We start from the raw sequence: 25,120 nt of genomic DNA, 5'->3' as shown, positions 1-25,120 counted from the left end.
GTGCCTGGGTGGCTCAGTGGGTTGAGCCGCTGCCTTCGGCTCAGGTCATGATCTCAGGGTCCTGGGATCGAGTCCCGCCATCGGGCTCTCTGCTCAGCGGGGAGCCTGCTTCCCTCTCTCTCTCTCTGCCTGCCTCTCTGTCTACTTGTGATCTCTGTCTGTCAAATAAATAAATAAAATCTTTAAAAAAATAAAATAAAATAAAATAAATAAAGATAAGTCCCATTTAAAACATGTTCTACAAATTCTTACAGATTTTAAGCTCTCATAATACTAACTTACCAAAAGTTGTTCCACCAGTTTCTTCACATTCTGCCCCATTTCTGGGGACTGTGATCCACTACATGCTAGTTTTATTAACATTGCAAGGAAGTTCTTACATTTCTTCACATTTTCTAGCATCGCCTAAATAGAAAAATACAAACACAAATGTTAGCTGGAAAACAGAATTCAAGAAAATTTGTAAAGAGCCATATTCATGGAAGATGGAGAGGAGAGCTTACCGGAGAAAGACTTGTCTGAGCAGCTGCTGAGCTCTCTGCTTTGAGACTGGGCTCATTTGAGGGGGCAGCTGATGCTCCCAAAGTTGAAGGCTTCAAGGTAGTTACAGAATTCAACGGCTTTACAGGAGTAACTGTGACAACATTCGTTGGCGCAGCTACAGACTGAAATTAAAAGTAGTGCACATTTAGATATGTCTAACTATGAACTATACCACAGCAGGCACCTCACTTCCCACTTACCAGGCTACAAATGGATCTTGACATCTTCGCTTTCATGTTACGCTCTACTAGTCTAAGGCATCGGAACACTGTTGTAAGAGCTCTGGACTTCAGTAGATCTGGGTTTCATTCTCATCTACCTACCTACTTTATCTTTTTCTTTTATGTTCAATTAGCCAGCATATCTACCTACCTACTTTTCCCTGACACCTACTGAGTATTGACCTCAAGCAAGTTACTTAATCTTGCTCATCCTCTGATTCCTGTCTTTAAAAAAACAAGGATAGAAATGGTACCTCCCTATTCTCCTAGGGTTGTTTCTGAAAAACAGTACCAAGAGCATGGTCCTCAAAACACATTATTAATAATTCTCTAAAAAGAATTTGAAATAATAAGTCTTTATATGAAAATATAGAATATTCTATTCCACAATTTTCTGCTTTTTCTTAAGTATAAAGCAGAGAGATCTACTGATCATCTTATATTCAGATAAGCTGCTTTTATGTAGACTATTAGAGTAAGCATAACGAATATTACAAACTTTGATATCTTATTTTCACACTGACAAGAATTTTGGTTAGGTCTTCCACCTTCTATTGAAATGAAGTGTGATTATAGCACCACCTGCAGGATAAAAAGTTTAATACAAGAAATCGCAAGTCAGGCAATAATTTAGACAACTCTATGAGTTAAAGCAAAAATCTTATTTTAAAACAAGCACTGAAAATTACAGAACATAAGTAAAGTTTGAAGGTGATGGGGGTGACAATGATATTTACAACTGACCCAGAAAACTGAAATTGCACCATGATTTTAAATATTTGTATACTAGAGGCCTACAACACAAAAAGGTCAGGTTGTGATCACCTTTGAGAATATTTCCTTTGCTAACAGTCAAAATAAGTGCAAATGTACACCAAAATTTCCCACTTTAGAAAGACTGGAGCCTATATTAGATGAAGCATGCTTTAAGGGTAAAAATGGGAGAAAGAAAAAACACGGATTAATGATGAAAACTAGAATGATGAAATGTTAAGCAAAAAAGGTAAAATTAAAAATTGTACCTAAGTTAGTAAACTTTATTAAAGTAGCTCTCAAGGCAACAATGAAAATGAGTCACCTTCCTATTCCTAGCCTTAGTCTTGCTCTCCAAGGACAACTACTGTGCAGTTTCTCTGAATCCTTTTGGAGACTTGATGTCAAATTTTTTCAGGTTAATCTACAGTAATTAAATACTCTTTCTTCAGTGAGTCTGTATTTATTCTCTGCCATTAACCCCTTAAACTACTATTAAAGAAAGCATAATCTAAAACTTTAGCTAGTGATTATGATTACCTTTCTGGACCAATGGGAAGCGTTCCTCAGGGAACCTCAATGTTCCTCTCCCTTATGAAGCAAAATAAGGGTCAATGAAATGTGAGCTCAGAAAAAGCATCCTATTTTTTGTGAAGAGAGGAAGCATTTATGGCATTTCTACTTTCCTTGTTAATATTTTACTGTCTCTAGTACTAAATCTGTCCTTCATAACTCTCTCTTTTTTTTTTAAAGATTTTCTTTATTTGACAGAGAGAGAGAGATCACAAGTAGGAAGACAGGCAGGCAGAGACAGAGGGGGAAGCAAGCTCCCCACCAAGCAGAGAGCCTGATGCAAGGCTCGAACCCAGGACCCTGAGATCATGACCTGAGCTGAAGGCAAAGGCTTAACCCACTGAGCCACCCAGGTGCCCCCTTCATAACTCTTTCTAATACAACTATTAACTGTACCTTACCAGATACTTGCACCTTCCATGCCAACTCTTCCTCTTAAGAGGCACAGGGAGGCACACAACCCCAGTCTACTCTACCTACATAATCCCACTGCAGTAATGGGTGGACCACCATCTTAAACTCAAACATAACTCCTGATATTATAGCCCATCCCATTCTATTTCCATGCTTTGCAAGACCACACTGGCACTGATGATGAATGTCTGGGGGGTGTGACCTAGAAGCTGGCAGCCTACTAAAGTATCAGAAGAGCCTGTAGAAGGCACAGGTGAGGTGCAAACTCAGAGGCAGTATTAAAGGAAGATGGAATTCCATCCTCCAAGACTCAATGTAAACTGCATCAAGAAGTTCTTTATGGTACTATCTCCAATAGGACAAATACACGAAAACCAAGCAATAGAGGAGCAGAGGGATGAATGGAATCACTTATCATCACTCCCAAAGACACAATGGGGGACTCTGTGCTTCCCATTTCTGCCCACATGGGACATACTTTCACAAGAGGACACAGCAAGAGTTCCCATAAACTAGACACCATGGCTGCCTCCTGGGTACTTCAGGTTCCTAGCGTCCAGGGAACAACAGTAAAGAATCATTACCGTGGCAGGGGTAAGTGACCTGACATCTAGAATAGGTAGGGTTGCTATTACACAATGGAGACTGAGAAGAATATGATTGGTGAAACTAGGTGATCCAGTTAAGCACCTGCTGGCGTTTCCTTGCCCAACTGTATGGCCAGTGGACAAGTCCAGTAACTCTTGCTTCAAGAAAGCATGAGGATTAGGACCTCAGATCTCTCAGGGACGAAGGTCTGGTCACACTACCGGTTAAGTTACCAAGACCAGTAGAGTTATTAATTGAGATTGGAGGGAATCTAGAATGAATAGAATAGGGTAGTGAAGGAAGGACATGATGACTATCAGCCACAGTGGTGGGGACTGTAGTTTATCCTAGTACCTCCTCTTCTTTGTTTCCCCAAGGACGAAGCCCACTGGAATCCCAAAAGATCTGGCCTCTAACATGTTTCAGGAAGTAGATCCCAGGGACACAAGAAGTAAACCATGATATGCCATTAAAAGGAAATCTGTGTTGTCTCAGCTGTTGGGAACGCTATTATGTCAGATGCCAATTCTTTCAGAGTTTGTTTCACCTACAGAGAATTACCTTGCCCAATAGCACAACTCTCCCTGTGGAGTTGACAACCAGTGACTTAAGACGGAGGGCGAATTAAGGCCCAGCTGACCAATGCTGGCACACAGTAGAACAACTCTGACAGGCCCTATTTCCTCCACCTAGTTGGCAGAGGCTTTACAGGGCCTGCATCTAATTCAAAGTCTTATTCTCCTTCCCTTCCACAGATATTAATAACTAATAAATACCTCCTATGCCAAAATTCTATCCCAGCAACTGCTTCTAGACACACTGACATATGGTTATTAGATGCATTTGTATTAATTTAATACATTCAAATAAAACTGATATTTTAAGAATATACACCATCTTTATCTTGTGTTTTCCACACCTCCAATAGTTCCCACTTTGATAAGTGTCACCAAGTATCACTGACTTGCTTTCTTCAAGGTCACATGGTCATTGTGCAACTTATACATCTGGCAGGAAAAAGCTAAGTGAGAAGATGATGAGACTAAAAACCAGTGCATGCATGGACACAAGTCAGTCACAACTTACTTGTACTGAGGAAGGCTTTGGAACAGTGGTTACCACAGTAGTTCCTATTTGTGCCAATTTTTTAACAGGTGCCACTGCCACTTTCTTAATTAACTGTGAACTAGAATTCTGGAGGGGGGAGAGAGGAGATATAATAGTCATCAGCATTAATAATTTTAAATCAATCAGTGCTGCAGAAAAACATTACACATTGAAACACTTCACCATAGCAAACTCCTTTGTTGTAAGTGGCTTTACAACCTTATAGATTTTAAGCACATTCACCACTATGAACCTAACTGGTCAACTGGCCAACTGACACCCATTTTGTATTCCTAAGGAGGCAACTGATTTAACAAATAAATATCACAGTATTTTAGCATTAAAATCTTGAACTTTATTCTTTGGCTTATAGAGAAGATAAATGTATTCTTATTTATCATCTAATTATAAACAAAAATCTGCTACCTATATTCTCAACTCACAGCAGCTGATAAAGCAAATTAGAAAGGAAAGGAGCAGCTGTCACTGAACGAGAACAGCAACAGAGAAAATAGTCAGGAACCTGGAACCAAATACTAGGAAAGCATAAAATGAGGGCTAGCAGGGGAAGTGGACAGAACTACCAAAGAATATTACCACAGAATATTATGCAATCCTTCATTAGGATGAGCCTGACTCGTCAAGAAAATGTTATACTACATTCAGCATTTATTTTACTGAGAAAGATACCATTAAAAATGTTTTATTGTATTTTTTTGTTTTTATTGTATTTTTTCTTTTTCTTTCCCTTTTTTGTGTAAAAAAATTTTTTTAACCTCTGACACACAAGATAAATTTTAGTTATCTGGAAAAATTATCATGTATGTACTAACACCACCAACTAATGAAATATTACAGATTTCTGAATTTCTTAAAAAATCAGTCCTGTAAGATATGTATAAAAATGCATACCATAAACTGTAGTGTTAATATTTTACCACAAACTAAAATTGAAACAGAATGATTATTTTCTTTCCATTTAGAGATACAAATAGCCCACTGAACATTCCCCTGATTATTCCCTTGATAAAATCTTTGAATATGAAGACTGAATCATTATTATTTTAGCAATTACCAAACGACAAAACTAAACACCTTAACTAATATGTTTAAAGAAAGTGGCTTAATCGGGGCACCTGGGTGGCTTAGTGGGTTAAAGCCTCTGCCTTCGACTCAGCTCATGATCCCAGAGTTCTGGGATGGAGCCGCATCGGGCTCTCTGCTCAGCAGGGAGCCTGCCTCCCCAGCCCCCAACAAGCCCCCCGCTGCCGCCTGCCTCTCTGACTACTTGTGATCTCTGTCAAATAAATAAATAAAATCTTAAAAAAAAAAAAAAAGAAAGTGGCTTAATTCAAAAAGTTGAGCAGAATCTTCTATTATTTTTGACAGATACATACACATTTATATGAAGAAAATAGCTGGAAAATTAAGGAGAATTAAAAAAACCTAAGGAATATTACCGGCATTGTACAGATTTTGACTGTATGAGTATTCGCTGGTACAGCTGGCCTTGAAGTCATGTTAGTAGTGGTCTCTGCTCTTGTCACAGCTTGCTGAGGAGATACCAGCATCAACTGGCCACTGTTACTTTTGATCAAAACTGTTCCTAGAGTTAAAAGAAAACAAAACAGGACTTCTAAGCTAATAAATGAAACAATCGTCATATATTTTGTGTTCTGATCATTTCTTTCAACACTGTAAAATGCTCTGAAAAAGTGATTAATACATACTGAACTCCATGTATACTAATTATTATGTAATATGGAAAAAATGTTTTCACTCAAAGCTACTTAAAAGAAGCCAAACGCTTTTCCTTCATGACATCAAACTATAAAACAGTAAGATGGTATGGTAATAGAACCAGACTACACAAAGTAACCAATGGAATAAACTGGAGAATTCCAAAACAGACTCATGCAGATATATCATATCAATTTCTCCTAGAAGGCACTGCAGATTAGTGAGAAAAAGAGCAACTATTCAATAAATAACGCTGTGTCAATAAGTTATCTATATGGAAAAGGTTAAAAGTTTCAAACCACACACAAAACCCCAAGGGCATTAAGAATACAAAGGTAAAAGGTAAAACCTTTTAAACTCTTAGATAGTGTAGAAAATTATCTTTCTGAACTTGGGATAGGGAAGAATTTCTTAAATAAGTCTGTTGCATTCGAGTATATTAAAAAAAAACACTTTTGTTTAGCAGAAGACATTATCAGGTAAAAAAAAACAGAAGACAAAACGGGAGAAAATTTTAGTTCACTTATGTTCAAAGGACAAAAGGCCAACAAAACACAGATGGCAATGATAAGGAAAAGTAAATTAAGACCACAGTGAGGTATCACTTTGTATATACCTAGACAGACAAATTAATTAGTCCAATGACAATATGAAGTGTTAGATCTGCAGCAATAGGAACTCTACCATCTTGATGATGGTAATATAATTTGGTACAATTGCTTTGTTCGACTTTACATGATTGTGCCAAATTGATTCCCATTTGCACACTCTTTAACCCAGTATTTCTAATCTAAAGAAATTCTTGTCCATGTCAGTAGGAGGTGCAAATAAGAATATCCATAGCTGAAGTTCCATTTCCAGAATGGGAGCATGAAGAGCTCAACAAACCTGCTCCCCAGCAAAGGAAGCATAACTGGTGAAAATTATTTTTAAAAACAACCATTTAAAGTCTTTGGAAATTGCCTGAAGGCATACAGAAAATGACTACTGTTATTAAAGAGGATTTACTACAACTAAGTAAGTACAGCCAGAGACAGTGGCATCCGAACCATGACTCACTCCCTTTCCCTTCTCAGATCAGACAGTGTGGCAAAGAGCCTCTCCTCCAAGCTCCTAGTTGAGGGCTATGGTATCTCTCTGGGAGGAACAGGCCACCAGCATTTCTGATCTCCCCCACACTGAGATACATACAGCAGAGGACAAATTTGAGAAAAGTGCATCCAAAGATTTCTAGGCTTCTTTTACTCATCTCCGCTCATAAAGGGAAGGCTCTACCTCACAGATGGCACACTAAAAGTTTCTGGACCCCACTCTCCCTCACCTCAGTTTTTTTGTAGGATGGAGGTTCCATGTTGGAAGAAGTAAGTAGATAAAGACAAGAAGGTGGTAGCCCAGTACCCCACTCTTAAAGCAGGGATATTGCCCATAAAGAAGCATTCCACAGTCCTGATGCCCGCTCCAAATATCTCTGTAAGGAAGCTGACTGTATTTCAACACAGTGGGGAAGCACAAAGGTAAGAGAACTCTCAAATACAACAAAACAATTAAAATAAGGATGGTAGGGGCGCCTGGGTGGCTCAGTGGGTTAAGCTGCTGCCTTCAGCTCAGGTCATGATCTCGGGGTCCTGGGATCGAGTCCCGCATCGGGCTCTCTGCTCGGCAGGGAGCCTGCTTCCCTCTCTCTCTCTCTCTCTCTCTCTCTCTCTCTCTGCCTGCCTCTCTGTCTACTTGTGATCTCTCTCTGTCAAATAAATAAATAAATAAATAAATAAAATAAAATAAAATAAGGATGGTAGCTTCATGACAGGTACAAGCTAAGCCATAGGCCCAATGCTAGTTTATCAGAGAAAACCAGAAAAACAACAAGTAAGAAGGGCCCTCTTGATGTCAGAGCAAACCTCAAACAATAACCTCAAAAATTATCCCTGTAAAGGAGCCTAAATTTAATTGGATCAGACTATGGAGCAAGTTGAGCCCTATGGCACTGCTGAAAACAATAGGGTAATTGGATTGCAAAAGTAGAGCCTAACACCTGGCTGTGATACCAAGAGAGACACACAACTTTGAACAGAGAAATCAGAGAAAGAGAAAGTCAAAAGAGAGCCCTGTTATCCCAGGGTGGTTGAGCTTATGCCCAAGGTTGTGCCCTCTGAGGAGCAACATCAAAGGGTACCTACTGTGGGGAAAAACAGACTTCACCAGAATAAAATAGTCAGACGTTAAAAAAAAAAAAAAAAAAGCAAACAACAATAATACACTCATGGGAACATGGCTCAGTATCCAGAGTTGCTGCAATATATTAAAGTTTTTGAAGATTTTATCCATTTTTGAAGGGGGACAGAAGGAGAAAGAGAAGCAGACTCCCCACTGAGCAGGAAGTCCAATGCTCCAGCCCAGGACCCTGAGATCGTGACCTGAGCCAGAGCAGACACTTAGCCAACTGAGCCACCCAGGTGCCCCAATATATTAGTTTTGAATAACAAGTTACACAACATGCAAAGAAAAAGAAAAGTATGACACATAGGGGAAAAGGCAGGCAACGAAAACGACCTATGAGAAGGACTGACTGTCTGATCTAACAACAAAACTTCAAAGTAAACATTATAAATATGTTCAAAAGACTAAAGGAGACTATGCTTAAACAAGTGAAGGAAGGTATGATATCACCAAACAGAGAGTATTGCTAGAAAGATATATATTATTGGGTGCCTGGATGGCTCAGTGGGTTAAGCCTCTACCTTCGGCTCAGGTCATGATCTCAGGGTCCTGGGATGGAGGCCTGCTGAGCAGGGAGCCTGCTTCCCCCCTCTTTCTGCCTGCCTCTCTGCCTACTTGTGATCTCTCTCTCTCTCTGTCAAATAAATAAATATTTTTTTAAAAAAAGACAGCTATTATTAAAACAAAGTAACTTATGCAGTTAAAAAATACAGTAACAAAAAAATCCACTAGGGGGATTCAACAGTGAAATCGAATGAGGAGAATATCAGTAAGCTTGAAGATAAATCAACAGAGATTTCTAAATCCCAAGAATGGGGAGAAAAAAGAATGAAGAGGGGCACCTGGGTGGCTCAGTGGGTTAAGCCTCTGCCTTCAGCTCAGGTCAGGATCTCAGGGTCCTGGGATCGAGCCCCACATCAGGCTCTCTGCTCAACAGGGAGCCTGCTTCTCCACCCCCCTCTGCCTGCCTCTCTGCCTACTTGTGATCTCTATCAAATAAATAAATAAAATCTTTAAAAAAAAAGAAAAAGAAAAATGAACACAGCCTCAGAAAAATGTGTACCACTGAAATGCACAGCAACACAGGCATAATGTGAATACCAAATAGGGAGGACAAGAGAAACAGAAAGGGAAAGATAAAGAAACAAAAAAATATTCAAAGAATTAATGGCTGACAACTCACCAAATTTGACAAAGAATAATCTAGATGTCCAAATAGCGCAATAAATTCTAACACATTCAAAGAGATCTACACCAAGACACTTCATAATAAAAATGTTTGTCTAATAAAAGAAAATCTTGAGAACAGCAAGACAAAAATGACTTGCTATTTACAAGAGAACCCCAATAGGATTAACAGCTGACCTCTCATCAGAAACAATGGAGGCCAGGAAGCAGTGAAATGATATATTCCACTTGCTGAAAAGCAAAAAAAAAAAAAAAAATTAACCAACAATCAGATACTTATTAAAAATATCTCTCAAAATTGAAGGCAAAATAAGGACATTCCCAGATAGGGGCACCTGGGTGGCTCAGTAAGTTAAGTGTCTGCCTTTGGCTTGGGTCATGATCCCAGGGTCCTGGGATCAAGCTCCATGTTGGGCTCTCTGCTCAGCAGGGAGCCTGCTTCTCATTCTCCCTCTCGCTCCCCCCTCTTCTTTCTCTGTCAAATAAATAAGTAAAATCTTAACAAAACAAAACAAAAAAAGACATTCCCAGACAAAAACTGAGTGGACTGGTTAGCCAGCAGACACACCATACAAGAAATACTAAATAAAGTTGTCCAGCTCAAAAGAAGTGATCCTAGGAAGTAATTCAAATTCACATGAAAATGAGAAAGGGCACTGGTAAAGGTAATTATATAATTTGACAATATATATGCCTATTCTGTTTTCTTCTCTTAATTTCTTTTAAAAAATTGTAGGGGCACCTGGGTGGCTCAGTCGTTGGACATCTGCCTTTGGCTAAGGTCATGACCCTGGGGTCCTGGGATCAAGCCCCAAATGGGGCTCCCTGCTCAGTGGGAAGCCTGCTTCTCCCTTTTCCACTCCTCCTGCTCATTTTCCCTCTCTCACTGTCTCTCTCTCTTTCTCTGTCAGATGAATAAGTAAAATTTTTTTAAAAATTGTATAGAAAACTATGTATATAATTATGGATTTGGACCCATAACATCAAAATGTAATATATCTGTGAATAACAGCAGAAAGGAAGTAGGTGGGACTAAAGTTGTATCACACTAAGGAAATGACTCTGGTTGAAAACAAATTAAGAAAACCAGAAATTGTAACTAAGAAAGTAATAAGACAAATGCTACAAATATGTCTTTGTGCTCCTTTCTTCTGTCAGTTTCTTTAAAAAACATGAAGTTACATAAGGTAATAATTATAACAAGGTATTGGGTTTCTAACAACCTAGATGCAATATATAGAGCAATAATAGCACAAAAATTAAAAAGTGGGAAGGGGGCGCCTCGGTGGCTCAGTCCTTAGGCATCTGCCTTTAGCTCAGGCGATGATCTTAGGGTCCTGGGATCAAGCCCAGCATCTGGATCCCTGCTCAACGGGAAGCCTGCTTCTCTCTCTCTCTCTCCCATTTCCCCTCCTTGTATTCCCTCTCTCACAGTCTCTCTCTGTTAAATAATAAAATCTTAAAATAAATAAAAATAAATAAAAAGTGGGAGGAAAATAAGCTAAATAGAAATGTTTCTATATTTCACTCAAATAAGTTATTATAAATTTATTAGAGATATATACACTATATTAGATATATTTTGTAACCTCTAGAACCAAAAAATATATCTATCAAAAAATGATAAAGAAAACAAAGCATCACTCTAGAGAATATTCACTTAATACAAAGGAAAGCAGGAAAAAAGGAACAGAGGAACAAAAAGGAGAGGATATGTAGAAACAAAAATAAATGGCGGACCTAATCCTAACTATATTAAGTAACATTACATGTTAATGAATTAAATAATCCAATAAAAGGCAAAAGTGTCAAACCAGACCAAAAAAAGGTAAGATCCAACTATATGCTACCTACAGAATACACACTTTGGACTCAAATACAAAACAAAGTTGAAAGTAAATGACATATCATAGAACAGCAACCATAAGAAAGCTAGCATGTCTATACTAATATCAAACAAAACAGTCTAAAAGTGTTACTAAAGAGTTGGCATTTTATAATTGATAAAACACCCAATAGATCAGGAATATTAACAATTATAAACATATATGCAACAAACAACAGCCCAAAATATACGAAGCAAAAGCTGACATAAAGGAAGGGAAAAACAGAAATTCAACGATAATAATTGAGATACTTAAATACCCCATTTCAACAAAGCATAGACAACTACATAAAAGATTAACAAGGAAATCAAATACTTGAACAATACATAAACCAAACAAACCTAAAACACATCTATAGAACACTCCACCCAATAACAACATTCTCCTTAAGTGCACATGGAGCATTCTCAGGATAGACCACATGCTAGAACATAAAACAAGCCCCAGTAAATTTTAAAAGACTGAAATTATGCAATGTACAGTCTCCAACTATACTGGAATGAAATTTGAAATCAGCAACAAAAAGAAATTAGGGGAACTCACTAATACTTAGAAATTAATTACTCCTAAGTAGTCATCTGTCAGTGAAGAAATCACAAAGGAAATTGGAAAATACCTTGAAATGAGCGAAAATGAAGACATAATAAACAAAAATTTATGGAATGCAGATAAAGCAGAGCTTAGAGGGACATTTACAGTTACAAATGGCAGAATTTAAAAAGGGGGTGCCTGGGTGGCTCTGTAAGTTAAGCATCCCAACACTTGATTTTGGCTTAGGTCATGATCTCAGAGTCACAAGATCAATCAAGCCCTGCATTGGGCTCTGTGCTGGGCATGGATCCTGCTTAAGATTCTCTCTCTCTCCCACTGCCTATGCCCCTCCCCCCCCCACTCCTCCCTCCCTCTCTTAAAAAGGAACATTTAAGGGGCACCTAGGTAGCTCGGTCAGTTAAGCATCTTACTCTTGATCTTAGCTCAAGTCTTGATCTCAGCGTTCATGAGTTTAAGCTCCACTAGGTGTGGAGGCTACTTTAAAAAAAAAAAAAAAAAAAAGGAAGATTCAAATCAATAACTTAAACTTCCATCTTAAGATACTGGGGGAAAAGAGCAAAATAAAAACTAAAGGAAGCAGATGAAAGGAATTAATAAAGATTAGAGCAGAGGTAAATAAACAGTATAAAAAACAATTGAGAAAAATAAAAACAAAAACTGGTTCTGGGAAAAGACCCACAAAACTTAAAAACCTCCAGGGGCACCTGGGTGGCTCAGTGGGTTAATCCTCTGCCTTCGGCTCAGGTCATGGTCCCAGGGTCCTGGGATAGAGCCCCACATCAGGCCCTCTGCTCAGCAGGGAGCCTGCTTCCTCCTCTCTCTCTGCCTGCTTCTCTGTGATCTCTGTCTGTCAAATAAATAAAATCTTTAAAAAAAAAAAAAAAAAACAACCTTTTCCAGACTGACTAAGAAAAAAGAAGGCTCAAACTACTAAAACCAGGAATGAAAGAAGGGACATTACTACTACTTTATCGAAAGAAGGATAATAAGAGAATAATACTATGAATAATTATAAACCAATAAATTAAATGACTTACATGAAATGGACAAATTCCTAAAAACAAAAAACTACTATAACTGACTCAAGAAAATAGGCAGTCTAGGTATGCCTGGGTGGCTCAGTCGGTTAAGCATCTGCCTCAGCTCAAGTCATGATCCCAGAGTTCTGGGATGGAGCCCCGCATCAGGCTCCCTGCTTAGTAGCTACTCCTACTCCCTCTGTCCCTCCCCACCACTTGTGCTCTCTTGCTCTCTAATAAATAAATAAAATCTTAAAAAAAGAGAGAGAAAAGAAAAGAAAATAGGCAACCTGATGAGGTCTCTAACAAATGATTTGAATTACTAATCAAAAAAGTATCCGCAAGATAAGCCCAGGTCCAGATGGCTTCCCTGGTAAATTCTACCAAACATCCAAAGAAAAATTAATACTTATCATTCATAAACTCTTCCAAAATAGAAGAGAAGGAAACATGTATCAACTCATTTTGTAAGATCAGTAGTAACCTGATACCAAAACCACATAAGACATCACAAAAAAACTAGAGACCAATATGCCTTATAATTATAGGTGCAGAAAGTCCCAACAAAGTACTAGCAAAGTGAATACAGCAGCACAAAAAAAGTGTTATACTTCATCAAGTAATATTTATCTCAGTGTGGAAGGCTGGTCTAACACACAAACATTACTGTAAAACAGCTTATCAATATAGGACAAAAACCCTGTATCATCTCAACAGATGCAGAAAAAGCATTTGATAAAATCTAACACCCCTTTTCTTCATGATGAAAACACTCAACAAAATAGGAATAAAAGCGGGGCGCCTGGGTGGCTCAGTGGGTTAAAGCCTCCGCCTTCGGCTCAGGTCATGATCCCAGGGTTCTGGGATCAAGCCCCATGTCGGGCTCTCTGCTCAGCAGGGAGCCTGCTTCCTCCTCTCTCTCTGCCTGCCTCTCTGCCTACTTGCGATCTCTATCTGTCAAATAAATAAATAAAATCTTTAAAAAAAAATAGGAATAAAAGCAAACTTCCTCAACCTGGTGAAAGAGATTTGAAAAAACCTCACACTTAACACTGCATGTAATGGTGAAAGACTAAATGCTTTTCCCTTAAGATGAGGAATAAGACAAGATACCTGTGATGAGAAACGAGACAAGAATGCCTGCAATCACTACTTCTATTCAACAATGTTCCGAGAATTCTAACCAGGGCAATTCAGCAAGAAAATGAAATAAAAGGCATTCAAAGAGAGAAGTTAAACTACCTATTCACATATTGTATGATCTTCTATGTTGAAATCCTAACAAACTCATGAAAAAAACTATTAAAACTAGTAAGTTCAGTTAGGTGGCAAGATACAGAATCAATGTAAAAAATCTGCTGTATTTTTATACATTTGCAATGAATGACTAAATGGAACAAAGAAAACAATTTCATTTACAATAGCACCAAAAAAATAATATACTGATAAATTTAACAAAATAAGTAGAATACCGATACTCTGGAAACTACAAAATGCTGTTGAAAGAAATTAAAGAAGATCTAAATAAATGTTAAGACACCCCATATTAGTGGATAGAGAGACTTCCTACCTTCCAAGATCATTAACAGGATTAAATGATACAATACTTCCAAGCAGGCTTTTGAATTTTAAAGTTATCAATAGTAGTAATAACTGTTATTAATACCAAAAGGTCCACAATCCAACCTTTTCTTCAACTAAATACTCAAAACTTCGATAGGAAATAATACTAGAATAGTTGAAGACAATACTGAAAATAAATAACAAAAGCTCATCTAGTCAATGCTCTTTTAACTGAAGTGTTTATCTATCCCAAAGGCCCAGTTCTAAAGAGCAACTTAGTGAAAAGCATTCATAAACATATAAAAGAAACTAGTTTCTCGTCTGAAAACCAGCTACCACATCTCTCTGAATCAAATCCTGATAAATTTGACTCATTTTCCAATCATAAAAGAATAATCAGTTTGCCTACTTATCCTACAGACATGTTGAAAGAAAGTAATCATACATTAGGTTACAGAGCACGTTTCCTCTAAAAATATTAAGATGTTAAAGTGTAAAGTGGTCCAGTGCTCACTCTCTATTTTTATTTTTATAAATAATATTTATTATATTATTTTATTTATTTATTTATTTTATATTATTTATTATATAATAAATAATATTTATATTATTTTATTTTTTTATTTTATTCTCACTCTCTATTTTATTATTTACATAATTTAACATACTACTCTACTCATCTGCCCAGTGAACTGCTACGTCGTCCCAAGATGACTTTCCTATTTTGTCTTGGCCACAAGTTGATCTGGATGGTGGTTCTGATTTGTCCAACTTCCTAGCATTGGTAAATACTGACCCTGAAAGGATCACACAAATCTAAGAGCCAAAAAACTTTCAGAATTCACCTATTATAATTTAATACCTACATGTAATTGCCTAAATGGTACCCTTCTAGTCTCTACTGAGGTCTAGAGTTAAGTTGGTAGAGATGTACAAATGTCACCCCCTCACAAGTAGAGTAGAAATACAAAGTTATTACTTAATACAGAACCAAAAAATTCTTCCCATAATATTCACAGATAGGTCCCTTGTGCAAGCACACAAAATAAGCCTACTTTCATCTCCACAGGCAGTCCTTTAAACACTTAAAGGCAGACAAACATACTCAAAGTTGTTTTCTTGATCAGGCACCAAGGCCCCAATTCCTTTAATTTTTTATATCATAGTTCCCCTTACTGAGCTTAAAGTCACTTAAATTTCTTTTTCTCTCATTCCAATAATTCCTTGAGTGAATAAAAGAAAAACTTAAGGGGCGCCTGGGTGACTCAGTTGGTTAAGCGTCTGCAGTCTGCACTTCGGTCATGACCCCAGAATCCTGGGATGGAGCCCCAAGCTGGGCTCTCTGCTCAGCGAGGAGCCTGCTTCTTCCTCTCCATCTGCCTGCTGCTCCCTCTGCTCTTGCTCTCTCTTGCTATCTCCCTCTCCCTGTCAAATAAATAAATAAAATCCTTATTTTTTTAAAAAAAGAAAAACTTAAAATCAATCAGAAAGGTTTATCCCAGATTCTACTATCCCTTATGACACATCTTCTCTATTCTCCATTTACACAGTGGATTTGTCAAAACAGAACTTCTATTAACTTTATTAAATTTCATCTTTTAAAAGTAGGATCCCATGTTTTCAGGTGGTTTTTACCTTCTTTTTAAATTGGCAAATTTGTTTTTACATATGTATGCCTCAGTTTACAAAAATAATGTTGTAGGAGAAAAATTAAACCCAGAACAACCTAAGGAAATTCTCAAAATCTCTTTAATTTCCAGAAGTACTGTGTCTACCTTATTTTCCACCGTATCCATGGAATTGAACATAGAACCTAGTATACAGTTAGCACTGAAATGTATGTGTAGTTTAAAAAATATATAACTTTAAAACACTAATATTTCCTTGATCCAGAAATTCCAAAATTCTTGGAATTTGTTATCTGTCCCAAGAAAATAATCAAAACACACACCACAATCTAAATACAAAAACATCTGTTTATTTTTATTTGTAAGTACTTTTTTAAACAAAAAGGCATAAGCAACCTAAATGAACAAATAGAGAAAATATTAAATAATGGATTATGTACCCCTTAAAATTAAGCTTTTGAGGTTAGAACACACAAAACTGTCACTGTATAATGGCAAGTGAAAAACAAGGATACAGAAATTAAATAATAGAATCTCAGTTATGTAAAAATAAATAAATAAATAAAGGAAGCATCCATACATTTTTTTTTCCCCCCAAAGAAACTAAACTTTGGGGTAATGAAAAGTTCTCCTTATCTTGGAGTGGTGGCTATACCTTTGTCAGTTTTCAAAACTTACTGTAAATGGTTTCTTTTTTAAAATAAGTATACTAGTAAAAAATTATAGCTCCATAAAGTTTACATAAAAAAGGAAACTAAAAGATACACTCCAAATATTTGGGGCAATTTTTCTGTACTTTCCAAATTTTGTATAACAGACCTAAAAAAGTGGAGGCATACAGACATTGAGGTTATTTCAAAATCCATCCTTTTAAATTATAATAAAATCTTTTTAAAAATAAATTATAGTGAATTTGGTAGATGCCAATACACATTAGATAAATAGCAACCTGAGTACCTATAGCTAGCCAATGTTATACAGGTACCTTAAATATTCAGACATGCCTGCTACGCAACTCTGTATTCCACACAAATGGTGTTCTTTAGAGTTCTATGATATGCAGACTTATATTCTTAGTTAACCCATATGATACTTCTATGAAGAAGGTGTGATCCCATTTTAGACATAATAAAACTGACATTGAGGATGAGTTTAATAAACCTGACCCAAATCACAAACTTATTAAGTGGCAGAGCTGGGATTCATATCCAGGTCTGTTGGACAATATTCTGCCCTTTATTGCTATACTTCACTGCTTTCCACAAAAGGCTAACCCACCAAGTCCCTTTGATTAGCACACCTAGTCCCAACTCTGAACTACACCTGCCCTGAACTAAACCTTCCCAGCTACTGTATATTACATACTTACTTTACTTCACAAACTAACAAGAGCCCTCTTAGGCATAATTATTCAGTAAGTAACAAATCTGTATAACATTATCATCCACCCACATTTCTCTACATTTGAAGTCTATCTCTCTCCACTCAATTATAGGACTCTTCTTCTCTTACTGTTAATGAATGTCAAGTCTGGAAAATTACGTATTAGATTCCACAGATAGCTTTTTATCTTTCTAATCTTTTTTAAAAGAGATTTCATTTATATATTTGACAGAGAGAGATAGCACAAGCAGGAGGAGCAGCAGGCAGAGGGAGAGGGAGAAGGAGGCTCCACACTAAGCAGAAAGGACCCTGGGGGGGGTGCCTGGGTGGCTCAGTGGGTTAAAGCCTCTGCTTTCAGCTCAGGTCATGATCCCAGGGTCCTCGGATCGAGCCCTACATCGGGCTCTCTGCTCAGCAGGAAGCCTGCTTCCTCCTCTCTCTCTCTCTGCCTGCTTCTCTGCCTACTTGTGATCTCTGTCAAATGAATAAATAAAATCTTAAAAAAAAAAAAAAAAGAAAGAAAGAAAGGACCCTGGGATCATGACCCAACTGAGCCACCCAGGCAACCCCACAGGTAGCTTATTAAAATCAAGTATGAACATCATTAATTATGCATTTAAATGATCACTTGGGGACAGAATTTGGTAATCCTATGAAAAGATTACCTTTTGAAACAGTAATTCCACTTCCAGCAATTCATCCTATAGAAAATACATTTATAAAACTGCACAAAAATACACAAAGATGTTTATTATAGCATCATAACAGAAAGTAGTGCAAACAGTATCAATATCTAAGAATATCAAGGTGGTCAAAACATGATGGTACATTGATACAGTGGACTACTAAGAGACTTAAAAAATGAGGAAGGGGCGCCTCGGTGGCTCAGTGGGTTAAGCCTCTGCCTTCGGCTCAGGTCATGGTCTCAGGGTCCTGGGCTCTCTGCTAGGCGGGGAGCCTGATTCCCCCTCTCTCTCCGCCTGCCTCTCTGCCTACTTGTGCTCTCTCTCTCTCTGTCAAATAAATAAATAAAATCTTTAAAAAAAAAATGAGGAAGATTTATAGGTACTAACATGAAAAGGACAATATTGTTAATAGCAATAAATCTGATGAAGGGGGTATATTATATTTCAGTAATGATTTTTTTCTTTTACATGAACATATGCCGCTTTTGTAAGCAGAATGAGCGAAGAAATTAAAAATAAAATGCACTGATATGTGTAACGGCCCTGGAATCCCTTGGGGGCTGCAGCCCTATTGTCCTCTTCTTTCTCCACATACACTAATGTGTGCATTCAATTACTCAGGTGCCCTCTCTGAGCAAGAAACTTATTAAACCCTGGGTAATAAGGTCAGCGACAGAGTCCCTGTCCTCACACAATATCCTTTTGATAAAGCCAGGGTGAAAATAAGAACCACTAACTTATCCAGGAACTGGTTCAGGAATTTGAGAAAGATCCAAATCCTATGCCATGCCTCAGCATGAAAGAGTTGACAAAGAACACCTGAACCATTTTACAAGTAACTTTCACAGACTTCTGTACAGTATGACCATCAAGCAGAAGCTACCAGTTTATGATTTAGCAGAAGCAACCAAACCTTGATCATCTTTCTCAAACAAGTGATAGAAGACACACAGAATACCACAAACAGAAAGAACCGCAGTCTTGCCCCAAATCCCACATGTTCATAAGAGAAGACTGAGAAGATGAAAGAGATTACCAAAAACATTCGACAGAGTAATTTTCAGAGCTTTGCTATAGCTTCTTTCATTTCTTCACAATGACACCCCCTTTTTATTTCCAGTCTCTGCTCCCTAGAAAAAACTTGTGCTGCGTATCTATATTTTTGAAAACCACTTTTTTTCATTGAGGAAATTCTGAAGTAAACAGAAATCAAATACTTAAAGTATTCATTATCTTGAAAAAGCAAAGCTGACTTCTATGTGATTTAAGCATCCCTGAGTAATCAATTACTAATCCTCAGTATATAAAATAAACAGTACAAGACTTATAATTTTTTTAAAAGTTACTTTAATCAGTGTTTCCATTTTATTCTTCAACGACTCGTTACCTTACTGTGCATCAATGAAAGCACAAAAGTTAGTATGGTCTTCTGCCATGTCAGTTGAAATATTTCCAAAAGCTGCTCTTCAAAGCACCTCCCTACCTCCTCTGTAACAATTCCTAAAGGCAATTTATCTCCTTGCTCCTGTAAATTTTTCCATGGTCAATTATCTAAAATGTTTTAGTGTAGTGCACACCTAGATTGTGGTCCTGGTTTGCAGCTGTACAGCTCTGGCAAGTTTCAGTTTTGGTTTCTTTGCATACAAAAGATTAGGCTCTAAAATTCTCTGTCACCATTTAGCCCTGATACCACACACACACCAAGTGGTAAGCACAGCATTCTATAAAGAATATACCGACCTAAGGTGCCTCGTTAGCGCAGTAGCTAGCGCGTCAGTCTCATAATCTGAAGAATATACCGACCTGGATTCAAATTACCTCTGACACCTATGAGATGTCTAGCATTGGGCAAGTTATTTACCCTTAGAGACCTTTCTCAATTTGTTACCTATTATGACCAACAAAAGGATATAAATAATATAAAAAAAGTGTATAGCACAGTATGCCTTCGATTAGTGATCAGTTCCCACTTACCAAGTTTTTACTCTTTTTTTTGTTTTTAAAGATTTTATTTAATTATTTGACACAGAGATCACAAGTAGGCAGAGAGGCAGGCAGAGAGAGAGGAAGGGAAGCAGGCAGAGAGCCTGATGCAGGGGTTCAATCCCAGGACCCTGAGATCATGACTGAGCTGAAGGCAGAGGTTTTAACCCACTGAGCCACCCAGGCGCCCCCCAAGTTTTTACTCTTGATAATTTTTTTTTAAAGATTTTATTTATTTATTTGACAGACAGAGATCACAAGTAGGCAGAGAGGCTGGCAGAGACAGAGAGAGGAGGAAGCAGACTCCCCGCTGAGCAGAGAGCCCCATGCGGGGCTTGATCCGGGGACCCTGGGATCATGACGTGAGCCAAAGGCAGAGGCTTTAACCCACTGAGCCACCCAGGCGCCCCCTCTTGATAATTTTTCTATTTTAATACTTTTTTAATTGTTTCTAAACAATCTTCAGTGACTAGACAGGAATTTAATTTTTACCGAATTAGAAGATTATTTCATTCAAACACATTCATAACTACTTTATAAGTATAGGCAGGTTGACAATTCAGAACTGTCAGAAAATGTATCCAGTGGCATATACATCACAGCCTCAAGTGTGTGTACCTCCTGTACCATAAAAAACTGAAACAGAATTTCATCAAAAGTAAGGAACATAATCTTTCCACAATGTTCATAATCAATCAGAACATTAGCTACAAAAAAGCCCCTATCATTTTGCTGGGGGATACTAAAATCTTGAATCCAATGTTTCACTTCTTTACCATCTTTGCGGGTCTGAGTTCCAATTACTGCTAAGCAAAATAAATAGGAGACGATATAATCAGGAGTAGAGTTCACTCCAAAGAATGTGATTTGTGCCTTTTTTCCCCACTGAAATTCCAAGACACTTTCAGCGGAGTTAAGAAAGAAGGTAGAACACTCAAATTTACAAATTCTGAATAATCACAAAGCAAAATCTTTGCATAAATCATGAGAAACAGCCCAAACATGTAAACCCTAGGATAAAAAGTAGTCACAGACTCATTAACTGTAGCATCACACACCCGCTTCAAATGTAACCCCATGCCTCTGATCTATCAACTTTGGCACCGCTCCCTTAAGACAGGTATTCTTCTAACTGAAAATTACAATCATCACACATCTAAAGACTGTGCAGAAAGCAGCATTATTCATTTCTGGTACTAGAAAAGCAGTAAAATTATTTTAGCTTGCTTAAATTAAAAATCCTCCTTCAGCCTTAACACACAAGAACTTCTTAAACTTTTTTGAAAAATATGGCTATCTAAGCGTGTGGTTATATAAATTGGTCTCTTCTCCACGTAAAAATAAAAACTTTAGCTATATTCTACCTTCTCGCACCTACGAGCTAGTGCCCCAAAGGCCCTCCTGAATATACTTGCTCCAGCGTTTACTGTGTCACTTGGGTGAAGAAATTCTTTCCTTAAATATGTAAAAAACTATGCAGTAATGATTCAAAGAAGCTATATTAATTGTAAAGTCAAACCACTGCCCTGCAAAGTCAATTATGAAAGGTTCTCTTAGCTGAGTTTTTTGTTTGTTTGTTTTTGTTGTTTTGTTTTTAGAGCTACCAGCAAGAAGGCACAATCCAGAGCTGCGACGTTTCCCGTGTCGCCGCTGGCTGGACCGATAGGTAAGCTGGAAAAGGTGATCGACATACCTGGAGGAAGCTGCAAATTAGCAGGCAACTGGATTGTTGTGGTGTTGGGGGCTTTCACAGCGACTATCTGAGGAGCAGGCAGCGGGGGGCCGCTGCTGAGTTTAGGAAGAGCACTGACAGGAGCCACTTTGGTCACCAGGGTACCCACGGGGGACCGCAGGGGCTGGGACACCGTGGACTCAACGCAGACACTGACAGGAGCCTTAGTCACGGCGCCCAACGCCACCGGGGTGCTCTCCACCCGGACAGGCAGAGTCCCAGAGGGGGCCATCGTCACGGTCCCGGAGGCGCTCACACCGGCCGGGGGAGCGGCGCCGGCCGGTTCCGTGAGGCCCGCGGGCATCCCCGGGTGGATGAGCCGCAGCTGCGACGCTGCCGTTCCGGGAACAGAGGCTAGGGTAGGCTTGACAAGCGGCAGCCGACTCCAGAGCAGTTCCGGCTCCACAGCATCGCTAGGGAGAGGCGCAGGGGCCGCGACACAGAACTCGGTGACGGGCGCCGGCTGGACACCGAGACCCGCGCGTCCCGCACCTCACTCTGGTCCGTGCGGCCCTGGCCGCAGCGACACCTGCTCGGCCGCTCGCCGCTTCCTCAGCAGCGATCACACGTGCGCCGGCTCAGCCCGGCGCTTCAGCATCGGGTCCCGCAGCAGCGGAGCCCGGAAGGCGTCACTTCGGCTCCCACCATCCAGCAAAGCTCTGCGCCCCAGTTCCCCCGCCAGAAACTTCAAAACTACAAACCCGAGCGCCCCAAGGCCCCCTACACACACTCGGCGTGGCCCCACCGCGCGGCCACACCAGCCATGTTTATATAGCCACGCGGAGACCTCGCGCACGCGCACAGGCCGCCGCCGCCACCCCGGGCTTCCCCCGGAATCCGGCCCTGTGATTGGCCACAGTCTGGAATCGCGCTCGTGACGTCACTAGGGACGGCTCCAGAGGGCGTTAGAATCTTCCCCCACTTCTGGAGGAAGGAGGGTCAAGTTGCCAAAAACCTACCATGTGGGAGGGGCAGACCGCACTTGGAAAACTGCGACATTCGGGTTCCTCTCCTTGTATACCTAATGGTATGTTCCTTTAAAATCCAGGAGTGTGATTGCCACACGCTTTTACTTTGAGGAAAAAATGGGACTGGCTTCAGAGAACGGTAACTCAGACAAAACCACGCTTCCTCTGTTTTTCTGCAAGCTTTGCCTTAAAGCGTCGCAAAATGAGCGTTAAAATTGACACTGAAAAAAAAATTGTCAGTTTCTTTCTTTTAAATGTTTAAGAATGGCGTATATTTTTATAGTACGCAAAATATGTCTGTTTTCCTATAACTTTAGAGCTGCCCCAAGGGAATATCGTTTTCTTCCTTTGGGCGGCTATAGGTATCTCTTATCACCTCTAAACGTAAATTGTTTACGTTTTGTCTCCTTGAAAACTGGAACAGTGTCTTTTGATTCCTGCCTCTTCAGATTCTAGCAATTAGATTTCAACTGCAATCCTAAATATTATTTGAAAAAGTAGAGAAAGTGTTTGTTAAGTGAATCAGGAAAAACTTGCTCCTTAGGGATCTAGTTAGAGAGGATGCCTTGATTTCAGGCTTTTGTCGGAAGATTATGTTTATAGGAACCGACACTATAACTGAAGGAGATTTTGCAAGTAGGCAGGCGAGGTGATCTTTACAGCGGCTGGTTTTCTCCGTTCCTGTAAACGCCAGTGGAGAGAATCTTCACAGCTTTCACACTTCACTACATTTGCTGTCTTTCCCATCTCAACCAGTCCAAATCAGCCCATCTATGAGTTCAGTCATTTACAACCTTCCCCATTCAAGAAGGCTTACTGATCACGTGGCCTCTAGAAAATACTGTGGAGTTGGGGAAAGGATAAATTTATTGAGGGCCCCTTGTGTGCTGGTCACTAAGAGGAACATTTTCTTGTTTTATTTTGTTTTTAACAGCCATTTCATTGTATTGACTTAAAAACTGCGGTTAAAAGAGTAATTTTCCAAGGAACTGGGATCCAAAACAGTCTGTATGAAACCAAAGTGCATCTCTTTCCATATCTCCACAAATACCTAATTCATCATATATCCCATATGTCCCTGGCAAAATGCCTTGCACATGAAAGGTGTCTAACAAATATTTGCTAAATGAATTAAATAGATCTATGCAACATTTTCAGTGAAGCTAGATGGTCTAGAGGCTTCGAATCTTAGATCTGCTTTTTAGTAGCTGGGCAAATTCTTTAACCTTGTTTTTTTTTTCTCCACAGAGTGTAATCCAATAAACCCTTGTAGAAGGAAGGCTCAGAGTTGGCTCTGAGGACTCTCCCTCTCTGAACTTTAATTAAACCCCACCCCCAACTCACATACTTTGTTTAGATATGCAAATAACCTCAATCAAATTACAAAGAGGCTTGACTGAGGAAATACACTTTCTCTTTAAAATGACCTTGAACATTTTGTTATAATTTGCTCTATTATTTGTCTCATTGATGGAAACGTTAGTTTTCTAGTTGCAAAGAATATATGTCTTACCTGGCCCAAGTATCTACTCCTGAATTTGGAGTTTAGTAATAATCATGTTTGCTACATTTTCCTTCTACAGAAACTTGCACTAAAACAGTAAACATAGGGAAGCAAAATGAATTTTATCTCTCCATGTGAGAAAAAAAAAATGCAGGGGAGGATTATACCTTGATTTTTATTATGTTTATCTGTTAAAATATTCGTAAAATTAAAGATGTTGAGAAACACTTACTCATTTATCTTCTTAGTCTATCCAGGCAGCTGTAACAAAATGCCACAGACTGTTTGTTTTAATTGAATTATAATTGATATACAATACTAGTTTCAGGTGTATGACAGCGATTCAGTATTTTTATACATTACGAAATGATCACCTTGATAGGACTAGCTACTGCCACTATAAAGTTATTATATTACTGACTATTCCCTATGCTGTATATTACATCCTCATGACTTATGATTTATTTTGTAACTGGATGTTTATACCTCTGGGGATTAGGTGAGGGGTAGCTTATAAACAGCAGAAACTTACTGCTCACAGTTCTGGAAACTGGAAATCTGAGATCATGGTGCCCGGATGGTCAGGTGAGGGCTCTCTTCTAGATCACAGGCTTCCCCTGTCTTCAAATGGCAGAAGGAATAAAGAACCTCTCTGGAGGTCTTTCAAAAGGTACAAATTCCATTCTGAGGGTCCCACCCTCATGATTTAACCACCTCCCAAAGGCCCCACCTGCTAATACCAGAACATTTGGGAGTTGGGATTTCAACATAATTTTGGGGAGACACAAATATTCAGACCAGATAGGACCTTCTAAATGAGGGACATTAATTCATTAAGTCATTAATTACCTCAGACTCTGCTCATCAACTCA

At 38.8% G+C, this 25,120-nt stretch overlaps 1 protein-coding gene across 2 annotated transcripts in view; it reads right to left on the bottom strand.

The window, feature by feature from the left end:
* LOC111142522 (TATA-box binding protein associated factor 4b) overlaps window positions 1-22,371 on the bottom strand; it is a 127,671-nt gene extending 105,300 nt beyond the window's left edge. Inside the window, exons 1-5 of one of the 2 annotated variants that reach the window (XM_022495762.1) lie at window positions 21,738-22,371; window positions 5,660-5,805; window positions 4,179-4,286; window positions 504-665; window positions 283-405 (exon numbers count right to left, since the gene is read on the bottom strand). In XM_022495762.1, the coding sequence (XP_022351470.1) occupies window positions 283-405; window positions 504-665; window positions 4,179-4,286; window positions 5,660-5,805; window positions 21,738-22,080 (882 nt within the window). In that variant the 5' untranslated portion in view covers window positions 22,081-22,371. The remainder of the gene's footprint in view (window positions 1-282; window positions 406-503; window positions 666-4,178; window positions 4,287-5,659; window positions 5,806-21,737) is intronic. The other variant, XM_022495764.1, reaches the window with a different exon arrangement.
* Window positions 22,372-25,120: the final 2,749 nt, after the last annotated feature.

The sequence above is a fragment of the Enhydra lutris genome, unplaced genomic scaffold (genome assembly GCF_002288905.1).
Source record: "Enhydra lutris kenyoni isolate GAN:26980312 unplaced genomic scaffold, ASM228890v2 scaffoldscaffold8, whole genome shotgun sequence".
In the NCBI taxonomy this organism is placed as follows: domain Eukaryota; kingdom Metazoa; phylum Chordata; class Mammalia; order Carnivora; family Mustelidae; genus Enhydra; species Enhydra lutris.
The sequence above is the reverse complement of the archived record's forward strand: the minus strand, read 5'-3'. Positions and strand labels throughout refer to the sequence as shown.